We start from the raw sequence: 17,536 nt of genomic DNA, 5'->3' as shown, positions 1-17,536 counted from the left end.
GCTGCCTCCCTGCACACCCCCCACTGGGGACGTGCCCACAACCAAGGCACATGCCCCTGACCGGAATCGAACCCGGGACCCTTCAGTCCGCAGGCCGACGCTCTATCCACTGAGCCAAACTGGTTTCGGCCATTTCTTCATAGTCAATTCTCAGAGGTGATGCATAAGGCTTTTGATAAATTTTGCCACAGTGTTTTATTTGTGCTCCTACGAGTATGACAGTGTTCCTTTATCTGGGTTTTCATCGTTAGGTGCTTAATGCAGTTCTGTCTCCTCACTTGGGCCCCTGTTTGCGTAAAAGATGCATCATCCTACCTAAACTATACACTACGTTATTTCTAAAATTCCAACATTGAAGATACAGACCTCTCTGTGGCTTTAATAAAATAAGTGAAATAGCCCGGTACTCTCTGAAGTGAGTAACTTTCCGTGAGGCATGAACAGCTGGGCACAGGATCTTAACTACACAAATTCACTTTCCATTCATTATGCCACCACTTACCTTGACACTTAAGGGGGCATATCACCTCCTTTTGTGGAAATTGTGTTTATAAAACCCTAAACTGATATTTCAGTGTCAGACTGTACCCAGACCTTGAGGCTAGAGCTTTCTCACAGATCATTCTGTAACTGTGCTACAAATGTCGTTATGCGTTAAGAACAATATTTTTTTCAAACAGCTGCCTGCACACTAAAAAAATTTTACACTGAAGCCCAACACCCAGAATAAAACAAGTTTAAAAAACGTTGAGCTATAATCCATATATCCTATATAATAAAGAGCTAGTATGCTAATTAGACTGAACAGCAGAACGATGGTCTGGACAGCCTCTGGACCAGTGGTTCTCAACCTTCCTAATGCCGCGACCCTTTAATACAGTTCCTCATGTTGTGGTGACCCCCAACCATAAAATTATTTTCGTTGCTACTTCATAACTGTAATTTTGCTACTGTTATGAATCGTAATGTAAATATCTGTGTTTTCCGATGGTCTCAGGTGACCCCTGTGAAAGGGGTTGCGACCCACAGGTTGAGAACCACTAGCAGGGTTGCCTAAGACCATAGGAAAACACAGATATTTACATTACGATTCATTAACAGTAGCAAAATTACAGATATGAAGTAGCAACGAAAATAATTTTATGGTTGGGGGTCACCACAACATGAGGAACTGTATTAAAGGGTCGCGGCATTAGAAGGTTGAGAACCACTGCTCTGGACGAAGCTAGGGCTGCGAGGGCCTGGGCTGTGAGGGCTGCAAGGTCCAAGCCCCTTGCACGAATTTCGTGCATCGGGCCTCTAGTTGGGATATAAAATTCATCATTTTAAAGTGTACAATTCATTGGGTTTCATTATATTCCCAAGGTGTGCACAGCCATCACCACTGTCTAATTCCAGAACGTTTCCACACCAGAAGGAAAACTCTACTCATTTGCAGTCACTCCCCATCCCCTGTTCCCTGCAGCCCCTGGCAACCACTAATCTTTCTGTCTCTCTGGTTTGCCTGTTCTGGACTTTTTTTTTTTTTTTTTTTTAGCAAAGGTGGAGATTTATTAAAGAACAAGTACAGACTCCCACATGGGGAGGGGGAGAAGGGTCCCCTGTTCTGGACATTTTTATAAACAGAGTCTTAATCTTACACTAGGCAGTCTTTTATGTCTGGCTTCTTTCACGTAGCATAATGTTTTCAAGGTTCATTCAGGTTGTAACGTAGTAAAAACAATTTTAGAAAATGAAACCAGCCTAGCCAGTTTTGCCCAGTGGTTAGTGTCGGCCCACCAACTGAAGGGTCCTGGGTTCCATTCCAGTCCAGGGCATGTGCCTCGGTTGCAGGCTGGCTCCCTGTGCAGGAGACAACCCATCAATGTGTCTTTCACACTGATGTTTCTCTCTCTCTTCTCTCTCCCTTCCTTCCACTCCATCTAAAAATCAGTGGAAAAAATATTGTTGGGTGAGGGTTAACAAAAAAAAAAGAAATTAATATTGAACCAACTAGGAATTTAATAGGGTTGATTCTTCCTAAATTCAGGGAGGGAGTTGAAAATCACAAGAGGACCTGTTACTCAAAGAAGAGTTAACAACAACAGGAGCAAGAGAGAAGGCTGGTGGGTCAGGGAATAGAGAAATCTTGACATTGAAAAGAGGAATAGCCGTAGCAGGTTGGGCTCAGTGGATAGAGCATCGGCCTGCGGACTGAAAGGTCCTGAGTTCGATTCTGGTCAAAGGCACATGCCCAGGTTGTGGTCTCAATCCTCAGTAGGGGGCGTGCAGGAGGCAGCTGATCAGTGATTCTCTCTCATCATGGATGTTTCTCTCTTTCCCTCTCCCTTCCTCTCAAATCAATAAAAATATAAAAGAAAAGAGGAATAAAAATATAAGGAAGGAGCAGAGTAATTGAGCTCTCTGTTGGCTGAACTCAGTTTCATGGATGAGGCTTTTGAAATATACTCTATATTTAACTTGAAACAGATCATTTTAGGGTAGCAACAATGAACCTTTTTAAGTCAGCTATGGTAGTCCAGACTTCCCAGATACAGATCCCTTGTGACACCTGACAAAAGTCTCTTCTGACACAACCTCAGCAGGTACTTCTTCCTTCTGAGGCTGCTTCCTGGAATCAGCAGCACTTTGATCCCAGAGCACCCAGGACTTCCATATCTTCCCGCCCTGCCTTCTAGCTGCTGACTCGGCACAGGCTGGTGTTGGAGGTGGCCTCGTGGGTGGCATTTGGCTCACTTTCTTGTGCTTTTTACCAACTCTGCTTTAGCAGACTTTATCTGTGCAGGGAGGAAAAAAGCGCATCTGATTTGAACAGAAAGTGACTCCTGATAGCATTGTGCACTCTTTGCTGTCCCTGTCCAGAGGGAAATGGTGATACGGATCATGAAGTCCTTTGTTTGACTTTGGACTGCCTGTCATATGCTATCTTAGGTTGGGTTCTTTGACTCCTAAAGATCAAGGTGCTTCCATTTCACTCAGGGTGGCAAAGAGAAACCAACCTTAGGGGAAGGAATGTGCCCATGGAAAACTCCCAGGCAAGACGATGTGATTACTGGGAGCCAAAGGTTGTGGTGGTTTGAGCGTCAGTATTACTGTGAGGAGGGAACAGCGAAAGTCTCTACCCGTGAGAATGGTTGCTGACTGATCATCAGGTCAGAATTAGCAGCCTGATTCTGTCTTCATAGAAATCACAGATGCTTTTATTGCTTTTAATCTGCATTGTACCGTCGGGCATTTGCCTTTACATTCTTAAATTAGGTGATTTATCTTTACGGAAAGCTGTTGCTTTCATGAAGGTGTTGTAAATGAGACACAAGAGATTACATTAAAGAGTTGTTACATTAAAAAGAAAATATTGTGCATTAAAAATACAGAGAACCTCTCTCTCCCCTCCTAGCTTAGCAGTGCCATTCTGTACTGACTGTTATTTTCAGCTCTTAGAGCTCATCGCAGGGGCGGGAACTAAAGTGAGGGCCCTCCGAGGGGATCATATTTGCCACCACGTCTGTTCCATGCATGTCATGTGCTAGAGCATGCTTCTTGTACTTCAGTGTGCAGAGACGTATTTAGGGCCCACCTTCCAGAGATGCTCTGACTCAGTAAATCTGGAAAAGATACAGTGATCTGCATTTTTTAATGTTTTCTTTGATTTTAGAGAGAGGAAGTGAGAGAGAGAGACATCAATGATTGGCTCCCTCCTGCACACCCCCTACTGGGATCGAGCCTGCAACCCAGGCACATGCCCTGACCTGGTTTTGAACCATGACCTCCTGGTTCATAGGTTGACACTCAACCACTGGGCCACACCGACTAGGCATGATCTGCATTTTTTAAAAATATATATATTTTATTGATTTTTTACAGAGAGGAAAGGAGAGGGATAGAGAGTTAGAAACATCGATGAGAGAGAAACATCAATCAGCTGCCTCCCTGCACACCCCCCACTGGGGATGTGCCTGCAACCAACGTACATGCCCTTGACCGGAATCGAACCTGGGACCCTTCAGTCCATAGGCAGACGCTCTACCCACTGAGCCAAACCGGTTAGGGCGCATGATCTGCATTTTTTAACAAGCTATTCCAATGATTCTGACAGAGGAATCTAGGTTTTAAGAAACATCAACTTGCTCAGCTGGTTTGGCTCAGTGGATAGAGCGTCGTTGGTCTGCGTACTGAAGGGTCCCAGGTTCAATTCCGGCCAAGGGCACGTGCCTGGGTTTTGGGCTCGATCCCCAGTAGGAGGCGTGCAGGAAGCAGCAAATCAATTATTCTCTCTCTCATCATTGATGTTTCTATCTCTCCCTCTCCCTTCCTCTTTGAAATCAATAAAATATATTTTTTTAAAAAGAAAAACATCAACTTGCCCGGCAAGTTTGTGGTCATCTGAGTCAAATGCTGCAGAATAAAGGAAGGTTGGAGCTGAGACTGGTGTGCTGCATAGAGTGATTTCAACTGTTCTAGAAAGTTCCAGGATTAAGAGAGCCAAAGCCAGATTACAGGTGGTTAATAAATGAGAGATGAGGAAATCTTAAGTACTGGAATAGGGCTCTTACGCTCACTTTTTGGACACTTAGCATGAAATACCTTGTAATGTTCTGGCTGTGTTTACCTTGTCTCCCCAACTAGATTGACAGTCCCTGAAGGTTATGAGGACAACCCAGTCCCCAGCACTGAGTCAGCAGGTAGAATCAGAGTCACCAAATAGATGTCTAAGACGCGGATCCGGTACTGGTTGTACTGCGCAGGAGCCACTTGCCGTGGTTCTGAGCACCCGTTTCCTCATCTATAGAGTGGCAGTGTCCCTAACTTCCCTATCACTGGGCTCTTGAAAGGATCTATAGGATGACGGTATATACAAATGGACTTTGTGAACTGAAACTTAATTTTCTGTGGAAGATGCTGAGAATACTCAGTAAATGATAACTACATAGGAAGTTCTGTGACAATCAATTTTTTGTTTGTTTCTTTGTTTAGATTTGTTCCTTATATTGGGATTGTGACAATCCTCATGAATGACTATCCTAAATTTAAGGTAAGATCCTGTACTTCATGTCTCTGGATCTAGTTTTGTTTTTTGGGTTTTTGTTGTTCATTACATAGAAGCATCGAACAGACTGTCAAAGCTCAGAGGGAATGCAGGGGAGGGAGGGCAGGTGGGAAGAGATCAACCAATGAACTTGTGTGCATATATGCATAACCCAGGGACACAGACAATAGGGGGGTGAAGACCTGGGGTGGGGGACAAGGGCCGGCTGGGGGAGGTCCCTGAGGGGGGAAAGCGGAAGTCTATAATACTTTCAGCAATAAAGACTTAAAAAAAAAAAAAAAGATCCTATACTTTATGTCTCATTAAAAATGTGATCTTTTGCTCAGTTTTGGGAACTCTTAAATGGATGACCCTTAAAAGAGAAGACTAACTGGCTAGTGAATGTTATATTCTGGTCACAAAGGCCAGTTTATTTGTTGAGGACTCATGAACCTACCTGTAAGGCCGCCCTCACTGGCTCTTTCTCTCCCAGTATGCAGTGCTCTTTCTGCTGGGCCTCTTCGTGCTGGTTCATCGTGAGTAAGAAGCTGCCTTGCTGTTCCTGGGAGGTGCCGTACTTTGTGTTACTGATGTTTGCAGTAGATGTTGGTCTGTGGCTGGTGGAGTGGAGCGCACACGTGCTGCGCCTCCTGACAGCACTGGTTTGCATTAGTTTAAGTTTCCACCCGGAGTCTGTATGGGCAGGTGTGCGTGCCCCGCTGGGCGCTCTCCAGGGGACTCTCAATCACAGGATCTCACACGTTGTCATTGTCCCACTTTCGCATTTTTGTACATCAGTGGATTTTTTATATTAAATGGTTGAGCCAAAGCCCCCAGTGTTTGTATTTTGAAGCCAAGCTTCACTTTTAAAGTGCCTACAGAGTTCGAAGCCACCGTTCCTCCTTCTAATGGGAATGGCGCATACTGAGGTGGTCGGAAGTTTTAACGTTTTAAAATGTTAAATAAAAGACTTTGCATATTGAACCCTTTATCCCTGACTTGTGTTTGTCGGGAGAGCTTTCTGCAGTTTGCCTTTCAGTCCGGGTTCCCAGCGCCCCCCGGGGAGATAGAGGCCGCCATGTGACCAGTCCTTTCGCTAGAAGATTGTCCTCACACTGCAGCTGTTTCTTTGTTGTGTTTCTTTTTGTTTTTGTGATGTCAGAGTGGCATTGACGTTCATAGGAAGTCTCTTAGTCACAGAATTCTTCACCGGGGTGTGACTCAGTCGGGTGTAAACCCAGCTAGTGCTGCTTAGAGGTCCAGAAAGTCTTACTCTGCTGCAGACTCCTAACCTTTTCCACACTTGACACATTTGCAGCCCTGTCTGCCTGGAGGCGGGAGGAGGGAGGAGAGGAGGAGGAGGAAGAAGGAGGAAGGAGGTGCTGGAGGGCAAGCTTGTCTCCTTTAAACCAGGATTTGCATGGACCTTAACTTCCTGGCTTTGCTCTGCAAACCTCAGGCGGCAAGGTTTTCAGTATCAAAAGCAAAGCCAGATGTTTCTTCTTTTACTATCGAGGCAGGGAGAGTAGGGTAAGCCATTGTGTTTGAATCACAAAATACTCTTAATTCCTTGTTATCTCTCTCTCTTTTTAATTTTCTTTTTTTTTTAAAGTATATTTTATTGATTTTTTTTACAGAGAGGAAGGGAGAGAGATAGAGAGCCAGAAACATCGATGAGAGAGAAACATCGACCAGCTGCCTCCTGCACACCCCCCACCGGGGATGTGCCCGCAACCAAGGTACATGCCCTTGACCGGAATCGAACCTGGGACCTCTCAGTCCGTAGGCCGACTCTCTATCCACTGAGCCAAACCTGTTTCGGCTAATTTTCTTTTTTTAATATATATTTTTTATTGATTTTAGAGAGGATGGGAGAGAGATAGAGAGATAGAAACATCAATAATAAGAGAGAATCATTGAGTGGCTGCCTCCTGCACGCCCCCTACTTGAGGGGATCGAGCCTGCAACCAGGGTATGTGCCCTTGGCTGGAATCGAACCTGGGACCTTTTAGTCTGTAAGCCGACGCTCTATCCACTGAGCCAAACAGGCTAGAGCTCCTTGTTTTCTTATATTAATGTGAAATCTCAAAGTAAGCAAGTTTTCCGTGTTGGGCTAAATGTACTCTTTTTTATTTATTTTTTTATTTCTTTATTGATTAAGGTATCACATATTTGTCCTCATCCCCCCCATTCCCATCCCACACCCCTCCCCACGCATGCCCCCACCCCCCTAAATGCACTCTTTCTATTATTTGTTCAACTGAAGTGGGAATCGGTTCCTACTTGAATGCTAATGGAATGGGAATAGGGACAATTGATCTTCGGAAGGCCTCCCCTGTGGAGAACAGTGCCATCCTGAATCCATTAACAAGGCTTCAGCCTTCAAGCTTTGGATATGGGCTCTTAATGAGCCCAACAGAGGGTGAATCTTGGCAAGTCACCGCTAACAAGTGCTTCCTTGGACTTTCTGGGAGGCTTCTTTTCTCAGGAGCCAAGCAGAGCGCCGTGAAATCGCTAGCCCCATGTGTGGATGGCAGAAAATGGCTACTTACCCCACTTTTTCCTCTTCATCTGCAGAGGCTGGGGAACGGCTCCCAGCATTCATGCGCTGGCTGTGTTCACACCAGCCCTTCGAGGACTCCTCTGGGATCCCAGCTGCCCGAGGGTCCTCTCACCCTTAGCTGTCCAGGTTTCTCCTCATATACTCACGGGGAAGAAAACGTTAATATTTTTTCTCACTTGCAGATTTTCACACCCAATTTTGTGAAATTGTTGTTTTTCCTCCTTTGCTGGATGCTGTCATTGGAAGCAACAACTACCTTTCCCTGACAAGTAATCAAATCATGTACTAATGTTTGAGTTGCTCTACTAGCCAATGATAAAAAGATATTTTGTATGGCAACAGGTATTATTTCCCCAGTTTTTATGTTCTCTAGTTTAGTGCTAAAGCATAGGACTTAAAACTGGGAGGTTGTATTTGTAAATATAGTGCATTATAAAAGCTCTTTGAAAATGTAAGAACTACCAGCGATGTTTAATGTAGTGTTTTAATGGAATTATAAGCTCTCTGAGATCCGGGAGGGCTTAACCATTGTGAATGAATGGTACAGAAAAGAATAAGAACCGATAAAACTTCAAATGAGAATTTGATAATGGGATCGTCTCTTAGCTGTTACTCATCCACTTCATTACCCCAACTATTGGGTCTAGATGGTATTTTATTTTATTTATTTTATTTTTTTAAATATATTTTTATTGATTTCAGAGAGGAAGGGAGAGGGAGATAGAAACATCAAGATGAGAAGAATCATTGATCGGCTGCCTCCTGCACATCCCCTACGGGGGATCGAGCTCACAACCCTGGCATGTGTCCTTGACCGGAATTGAACCCGGGACCTTTCAATCCTCAGGCCGACGCTCTGTCCACTGAGCCAAACCAGCTGGGGCTCTAAAAGGCATTTTCAGTGCCTGTCCTCAGTTCTGGTCCCAGGTCCCTGTCCCACTGGACCCTTGCACTTGGCTGGCCCATCTTTCAACTTAAGCTCATAGCAGTTCCTACACAACCCCCCCAATTTCACCTTTTCTTTGAAGGCGCATTCACATAGAGTTTTCATTTTCCCACTGCATTTAGTCCCTTATTCGTTCTACATTTGCCCCCATCCTTCCATTGCCACTGCCATCACCTAATCCAGAAGCTCATCTAGTGCTCCCTGTCGCTAGGGTGACTGTATGTTCCAGTTGCCCTGCAGCGTGCCAGTCTGTGCCTACTTTAGGCCCTTGGAGAATATACTTTTTTGTTGTTAATCCTCACTCAATATTTTTCCATTTTGATTTTTAGGGAGAGTGGAAGATCGAGGAAAAGACAGAAATATCAATGTGAAAGAAACACATCGATTGGTTGCCTCCTGCACGAGCCCCGACCAGGGCCCGAGCCTGGGAGGAGCCTGCATCCTAGGTATGTGCCCTTGACTGGAATCGAACCCGGGACCGCAGGCCAACACTATCCACTGAGCCAAACTTGGACTATAAATTGTGTTTACCCTACGTATTACCTGTGTGTGAAGTTCAAACTTGGCGTTTGGCTAACATGAAGCACCCTTGGGCTGTACCGCTGTTTTCCCACTTACCTCATACTCTCATTTCTGCTTGTCTGAGTCTCGCTTTCTTCACAGTTGTTCTTCCTCCCTCGCTCAGCATGTGCAGCCTTGTGCTACTGGTGTAAGTTTTTGGATATGGCCTCAAGTTTCACCCTCGCATGGTGAGCTCCAGTGCAGGAGTTCCATTTTATAGATACTGCTCTTGCCCGGCTGGCTCAGTGAGCGGCAGCCTATGAACCGGGAGGTCACAGGTTCAATTCCCAGTCAGGGCACATGCCCAGGTTGTGGGCTCAATCCCCAGTGTGGGGCGTGCAGGAGGCAGCCGATCATGACTCTCTCTCTCATAATTGTGTTTCTCCTTCCCTCCCACTTCCTTCCTCTCTGAAATTTTTATTAAAAAAAAAAAAAAAAGATATATATATCGGTCTATGCTGCTATGTAGCATCTAGCAGCATAGACCGACTGTTCAGCATAACAATGAGTTGGAACCAGAGGCAGTAACTGAGGGCAGCATTATTATTGAGCTGTTATTCTGGGGCAGAGCATATGAATCATTAAAGCAATTTGCACTTTCCTGTTATTTACTAAGTACATTATCTTGGTCTTGCCAAATTTGAATCTGAAAATTTTCTCTCTCCATGGTTCCGTTTAAACAGCATGTTCCCTCTTCAGAACTGTTCATGTGAACCCTGTTTCCTCCTTTGGTGGGGTGCCCTTGGGCTCTTCTGTGTGCTCTTTCGCCGTGGGAGACGTATTGGTGTTGATCACTGTTCTTAGGGAATCTCAGGCTTCTGAGAGAGCCTACTCTTGGAATAAAGGCTCTGTTATCCTTTTTTTTTTTTTTTTTTTTTAATATATTTTATTGATTTTTTACAGAGAGGAAGAGAGAGGATAGAGAGTTAGAAACATCGATGATAGAGAAACATCGATCAGCTGCCTCTTGCACACCCCCTACTGGGGATGTGCCCGCAACCAAGGCACATGCCCTTGACCGGAATCGAACCTGGGACCTTTCAGTCTGCAGGCGACGCTCTATCCACTGAGCCAAACCGGTTTCGGCTCTGTTATCCTTAAGTTGTTTCCAAGTCCAAGTGACCCCTTAGAACTTGGGGTATCTCAGCATCTGAGGCAGCCTTCTTCTGACACGTGTCACTCTGTTGAGCTTCAGAAACGATGCAGCTGATTCTAGCAGCTGGCTGGATTGTCCACATTCCTCTAGGACTAGGTGCTGCTCCAGTCGGGCCGTCCTGTCCAGGCTGTTGTTTCTTTCCAGCTGAGTGTATCTGTCGCTGTCCTCTCTAGTTTACTAGGACTGTCAGGAGTACCGGACCAAGAAGTGTGAGAGACTAGAATATGCAGGTGCTATCAAAAAATAGTGAAGCCCTAGCTGGTTTGGCTCAGTGGATAGAGCATCAGCCTGTGGACTGAAGGGTCCCAGGTTTGATTCTAGTCAGGGCACATGCCTGGGTTGCAGGCTCGATCCTCCGTGAAGGGGGCATGCAGGAGGCAGCCAATCAATGATTTCTCTCTCATCATTGATGTTTCTATCTCTCTCTCCCTCTCCCTTCCTCGCTGAAATCAATAAAAATATATTTAAAAAAAAATAGTGAAGACATCACCTTCAAAGTGTCATTCTTAAGCCCTCAGCTCTCAACGTATTCCACATTCTTGTATCCTTGACATTGGTCTCACTGTACAGACCTCCAGTCTTTGCTTCCGCTGGTCGCTTTCCCTGGAGTGTCAGCTCACTGCTCTACCTGCTAAAAGCTTTCTCATCCAGCAGACATTTATTGAGCATCTACTCTGTGCCAGATTTTGGGCTAGGCCCTGGGGATGCAAAATGAGTAAGACCAGGTCCCTCCTCTGCCAGGAACCCAGTGCCTTAAGAGGGGCAACTTGAAACAGATGTTTTCCGCATAGGATCCTAGGTGCAGAGGTAGAGGTGCACAGGGAGCTCGAATGAGGGGTGTTTTTATTCTCAACTGAGCTCTCAAGTGCTCCCTGCTCCGTGCTGCCAGACTTAGGTCACGCTCCTCTGTGATACCGCGTGATGTGTGTTCCCCTCCCGACCAGCGCCCTGCAGGCATTAAGGCAGGGCCAGCCTCTGTTTATCCCGGTGTGTCCCCTGGTGCTTGCCATCGTGCTTTGCACAGTTTAGACTTATTTATACCCTGCATTGTTCCAAAAGGGATTTGGACTGGCTCACAAAGATGCCATTAAGGCATATGATGATATATATAAAATAATTGAAGAATTTGGGATTGAAATAGTGTGGGAAGAGAAAAGGATGAGAACATAGATGGTAAGACACATTGAAAGATTCTGTTGTCTGGTTGGTTCTCAGCTCCTTCGGGGTTGATGTAAAGAGGGAAATAATCATGTCTGTCCTTTATGGACTAGGCTAAATGGAATAAAAATGAACAACTTGTAGGGATATCAGGGACCAAGAAATTTCTCTTCTGGGACCTCCTTGCAAGGGCACTGTGTGCTGCTGTTCTGTAATCCCTGTATTTATTAGCCTAATGTTTGTTTGTTTTTGTTTTGTTGGTGGTTTTTTTTTAAATTATTTTTTATTGATTTCAGAGAGGAAGGGAGAGGGAGAGAGAGATAGAAACATCAATGATGATAGAGAGTCATTGATTGGCTGCCTCCTGCATGCTCCCTACTGGGGATTGAACCTGCAACCCGGGCATATGCCCTTGAGCAGAATCGAACCTGGGCCAATGCTTTATCCACTGAGCCAAATGTCTGATGAGCCTGATGTTTGTATGAGCTGTTTCAGAGGATGCTCCTTCAGTGCAGGTATAGTTTACAGCTTCTTCCAAGAGCCACCTGACGGAAGACTGGCTCCACGCTTAGTCAGGAGCCTTTTCCTAGCTTTCCAGTGGAGCAGTGCTCCTCATCTTTTCAAACTCATCACCTCTTTAAAGAAACATAAAATGTCATACCGCTGCTCCATTCTGATAAAATTCCCCTCAGGTCTGTTAGAGCCAACCTCTTTTTTTTTTTTTAATATATATTTTATTGATTTTTTACAGAGAGGAAGGGAGAGGGATAGAGAGCTAGAAACATCGATGAGAGAGAAACATCGACCAGCTGCCTCTTGCACACCCCCCACTGGGGATGTGTCCGCAACCAATGTACATGCCCTTGACCGGAATCGAACCTGGGACCTTTCAGTCCACAGGCCGACATTCTATCCACTGAGCCAAACCGGTTTCGGCTATAGCCAACCTCTTATCCTCACCAGCTGAGAATATTTTATCCTGCTTTTTCTTAAGTTTGTGTTATAAAAACAACAGTTATTCCTCTTCTATACAGCTATGTTACTATATTGAATATGACTTTCAAACTGTAGATTGTTGTTCTATGAATCTTAGGAGTTTCTGGAATGCCTCGATGAAGAATCATTTCTCTTGAGCCCTCCCTGCAGTTGGTCAGTTTGTTTACATTGTTTAGCTGGGTTCCAGATTTCATTCCAGTAGTCTCGTTAAAAGGATTTGTTCTCAGGACTTACATCAGGCAAGGAATTAAATCAACTAGCATGAAGTTTGATCAAAGCTGTCAGCCTGGCAACTTAGTTAAGTGAAAAAGAGAGAACTTTGTATAGAACTTGTTTCTTGGGATTGGTCAAAAGGAGAGGTAGATGTGCTAGCAATTTTAGTTTATCAAGAAGTTCACGGTGAATAGGCATTTGCCACGGCATTTTGTTGACTTTGTGTCAACACCAGGGCCTTCACTGCTATCCAGGGAACCTTTCGCCCTGTAACAGGCTTCAGGCTTAAAGCAGGCTTTGCTTCCCCCAGGGTCCAGCTAATAATACTGAGAACTTAGAATTCGCCATGTGCTCTGCTAAGTGCTTTTGAGTTTATAATAGATTTTTCTTTTCTTTCATTTAGTCCTCAAAATAAACTCCATTTTACAAAAGAGAGAAACCGGAAGTTGTGCTTTGCCCAGCATCTTCCGGTTCGTGGAAGAGGGAGCCAGAGCTTGAAGGCGGTCACTTTATCATGTCCCAGTGCTGGGTGTCGTAACCCATTTTCTACTGTTATAGTGTCTATTGAGACTCTTATTTGGAATAAACCCCACCATTGCAAAGCCCCTGGGAGTTGTTCTTTAGAGGCCCAGCATTGTGGATTTGCTCAGAATAGTCAATCTAGATATAGTGAGATTCTCAGGCAGATTTCCAAGCCTTTAAACCTCTTTGAGGTTTAAAGAGTATTTACTTCAGCTACTGAAATGCCTCCTGAAACACGTGACAATTACACCCAAATAATGACAAAGGCTGGGCCGGGGCATCTCGCTTCCTGAGATAGTCATACCTTCCCTGACCATCTGTGCCATTTCCCTGAGAGCAGCTGCTTGGCTTTCTTAGCCACTATGAGGATTGTCATCACTCTCATTAGAGAGAGAGGGAGGAAGAGGGAGGGAGAGAGAGAAACAGGCTCCCTACTGAGGATCGAGCCTAGGCACGTGCCCTGACTGGGAATTGAATGGGCCACCTCTCGGAGCATGGGGCGACACTCAGTCACCTAAGCCACACCGACCGTATTTTCTCCTTTTGTGAATATTGCCTTTTTAAAAAAAAAAAATAAGTATTTTGGCCCTGGCTGGTTTTGCTCAGTGGATAGAGCATCGGCCTGTGGACTGAAGGGTCCCGGGTTCGATTCCCAGTCAGGGGCACGTGCCCGGGTTTCGGGCTTGATCCCCAGTGGGGGGTGTGCAGGAGGCAGCCGATCCATGATTCTCTTATCATCATTGATGTTTCTATCTCTCTCCCTTTCCCTTCCTCTCTGAAGTCAATAAAAACATGTAAAAAAAATAAAATAAAAATTTACAAAAAAAGTATTTTGACAGTTTCCGTTTCTGAAATATTCCCTTATTAATGACTAATGTTTCAATTTTCTAGCTAATCCCTCTGACTTTGGGAAACTGTATGGACTATTCTTTTTTTTTTTTTTTTAATATGTTTTATTGATTTTTTACAGAGAGGAAGGGAGAGGGATAGAGAGTTAGAAACATCGATGAGAGAGAAACATCGATCAGCTGCCTCCTGCACACCCCTTATTGGGGATGTGCCCGCAACCAAGGTACATGCCCTTGACTGGAATCGAACCTGGGACCCTTGAGTCCGTAGGCTGACGCTCTGTCCACTGAGCCAAACCGGTTAGGTCTGTATGGACTATTCCTGATTCTCCCTTTAGCCTCCCTTAAAGATTCTGCTGTTTTCCTGGCTCCTCAGCGGCTTTCTTATTCTGAAACTAAAGAGAAGGACCTGGGATGTCTCAGAATGTCTCCTGCCAGCTCCCCAGCCCACACAGATGGCGATCTGTGCTCAGAAGTTTGCCAGGAGAGGGATTTTACCCTGTCCTACTCTGAGCAGCTCTATGCTTGTCACCATTTCTTTTATTAGAAATGTCTAATTTAAAATTTCTGCTTTTACTTTCTCTGTTGTCCTCTGTACCTTTCATGTGTTTGGAAACCACCACACTTTGGTTTTCTCCATATGTTTAGTTTCTCTGCAGTTAATGCCTTGTGCATGAGTTAACTCACCTATAAAATGGGTATAATAGTAGTCCTTTTTTTTCTTTATCGATTAAGATATTACATATGTGTCCGTATCCCCCCATTGCCCCCCACCCCCAACAGTAGTCTTTACTACATCAAAATCATGTTGGTAACCATGATTTTGATGTAGTAAAATTAGCAACAAAGACTCAGTTATGAAAGGTGTCACTTGTAATGGAGTCCAATGTAATGAAAATATAGCAAATAATGTCCTTTATTTCAAGCAATCTTTGATTAAAAACCACAGCGCAACCCTGGCCGGGTGGCTCATTTGGTGAAGCCTCATGCCGAACAGTGAAATGTTTTGGGCTTAATTCCCGGTCAGGGCACATACTAGGTTGTGGGTGTTCAGTCCCTGGTCAGGGCACTTACAAGAGGCAACCTATCGATGTCCCCCTCACCCCCCTCAAAAATCAGTAAGAACCTACCCTCGGGTGAGGATTAAAAACAAAAAAAATAGCCGAAACCGGTTTGGCTCAGTGGATAGAGCGTCGGTCTGCGGACTGAAAGGTCCCAGGTTCGATTCCGGTCAAGGGCATGTACATTGGTTGCAGGCACATCCCCAGTAGGGGGTGTGCAGGAGGCAGCTGGTCGATGTTTCTCTCTCATCGATGTTTCTAGCTCTCTATCCCTCTCCTTTCCTCTCTGTAAGAAATCAATAAAATATATCTTAAAAAAAAAAATCTCCATAAAAAAAATAGCCATGGTGCAGTTGAAATGTTTTATCGGTTATAACAGGATTTGCCATGTATCTTTTCCTGCTTAATTGTCGCTTGGGTTATCCTGTGAGTTTTCTTTGCCTTGTCCATGGATGTCCTTGAATGTTGTAGAAACCTGGGAAGGGCTCAGGCAGGCTCCGCCCCCAGGGTGCTCTGAGCTTCCCCATGCGCCTCCATGTGACTCACTGTGGGTCTTCCCCGTGGGATGGATGGAGCCTCTGGACTTCCCTTGCCATCATTGTAGACTTGGGGAACAGGCTGTGGGCAGCTGACGTCCTTGTTCTAAACCCAGAGCCTTGCCCTAGCCAGTGTGGCTCAGTGGCTAGAGCCTCAGCCTGCAGACTGAAGGGTCCTGGGTTCGATTTCAATCAAGGGCACATGCCTGGGTTGTGGGCTCGATCCCCAGTCGGGGACATGCAGGAGGCAGCCGATCAATAATTCCCTCTCTTTGGTGTCTCTCTCTCTCTCTCTCTCCCTCTCCCATCTTCTCTGAAATCAATAAAAATATATTTTTTAAAAGTCTTAAAAAATGAAAACAAAAAATAAACCCAGAGCCTGGTACTCCCGGGAGATCGCACTTAGAAGTGCTGTCTGGGGGAAGCCGCCCTCTGCTGTGCCTGATGCTTCTCGTTCCTGTGTTTATAGCTGGCCGTGCAGCTGCCGCCCTGCTTTCCCCAGGGGCCTCGTTGTAGGTGGACAGAGAATGATCCTCAGGGCGTCTGGGGTCAGTCTCAGGGCCGTGGTTGGAGCTGTGAACAGGCTGTCACAGGAGGCTTGGCTCAAGTGTAAATGAACCTGAGAGCAGAATCCCAGGGTCACCTGCAGAAGAGAGGTGACACTCGAAATCAGTGCCGGCTCCCTCTCCCCTTGGGAAGTCTAAAGGAACTTGATGTTTAAACTTGGGGTGGAAAAACAGAGAGGGTGTGGTTTAGGCAAGGCAGCACCCGAAGTCTGATTCCAGTGTGATGTCTGGGCACGTGGCTCACCCCCTGAGCTGTTTCCAGCTATCCAGTGAGAAATAAACCCACCAAATAAGATTCCTTCAAGCACTCTGCCAGCGCCTGCGTGTTCCCTGCAATGACTGCATCCGAGGACCAGAGCAGATAGGGTGGGCGTGTGACTGATGAGCGGGGAGGGAGGGGGCCGCAGGGGGTGACTATTACGGGAGGTGATAAGAGCTGGATCTGTACCCCATGGCTGAGCAGTGACAAGAATGCCGAGAGGTGTAAATGCCAGGGTGGGAGATGAGAAGCAAGGAGATGGGGGGGAAAGCCAGGTTAGAGGTGGAGTGTCCCTGCCCTGCGTGTCATGCTCCTCGGGGCTCAGCATGACAAACAGCTTCTCATATACGCTTCCCCTTTGTGTGTGTGTGTGTGGGGGGGGGGGTCACAGAGCTAGCAGGCAGCAGTGCCATCACTGACCAGGTTCTTCCACAGCCATAGTGTGAGGGGTTTCAGGGAAGCATCCAGGGTCCACCTCCCCGTGTACTCTCTCCCGTGAGATGGTTGACTCCCTTGGGAGCAGGGAATTACCTTTTTAACCTTTTGCACTCGGATGTCGAGTGTGACTCGACACGGTTAGCATTCGAATGAAGGAATCGAGAAAAAAGCAAGCGAGTGCAAAGGGTTAAAAATTATTAGTATTGATTTCAGAGAGGAAGGAAGAAGGAGAGAGGGAGAGAAATAGAAACATCAATGATGAGAGAATCACTGATCGGCTGCCTCCTGCACGCCCCCTGCTGGGGATCGAGCCCACAACCCGGGCGTGTGCCCTGACTGGGAATAGAACCATGACTTCCTGGTTCATAGGTCGATGCTCAACCGCTGAGCCACTGTGGCTGGGCCAGGGAATTCTCTTTTGTTCCCCCTCCTTCAGTGCCTAGCACAGTGCTCTGAACATGATTGTGTAGTCAACATTTAAGCCAGAGGAAGTGTGTTTCCCTGGAGCGCAGCTTCTCTGCCTGCTCATGGAGCAATGCCACTGACCCACAAGTTCCTTCCCAGAACGACTGGACCTCTCCTTGGGAGGGGGCAGTGCTACGGGGCTGCTGCTTTCGGCCACACGAAAACCGCCAGAAACCGTAAAAGGATTAAAAACAGGGCAGTGTAGTTATTCCCACCTTGTAG

General features: G+C 45.9%; 1 protein-coding gene across 3 annotated transcripts in view; it reads left to right on the top strand.

Moving 5' to 3' along the window:
• SEC11A (SEC11 homolog A, signal peptidase complex subunit) overlaps window positions 1–6,010 on the top strand; it is a 31,667-nt gene extending 25,657 nt beyond the window's left edge. For all 3 annotated transcript variants that reach the window (XM_008160032.3, XM_008160031.3, XM_054713228.1), the window contains 2 exons: window positions 4,975–5,032; window positions 5,520–6,010. In XM_008160032.3, the coding sequence (XP_008158254.2) occupies window positions 4,975–5,032; window positions 5,520–5,570 (109 nt within the window). In that variant the 3' untranslated portion in view covers window positions 5,571–6,010. The remainder of the gene's footprint in view (window positions 1–4,974; window positions 5,033–5,519) is intronic.
• Window positions 6,011–17,536: the final 11,526 nt, after the last annotated feature.

The sequence above is a fragment of the Eptesicus fuscus genome, chromosome 25, assembly GCF_027574615.1.
Source record: "Eptesicus fuscus isolate TK198812 chromosome 25, DD_ASM_mEF_20220401, whole genome shotgun sequence".
NCBI classification, from domain to species: Eukaryota; Metazoa; Chordata; class Mammalia; order Chiroptera; family Vespertilionidae; genus Eptesicus; species Eptesicus fuscus.
Note: the sequence above shows the minus strand (reverse complement) of the source record. Positions and strands in the feature narration are given on the sequence as shown.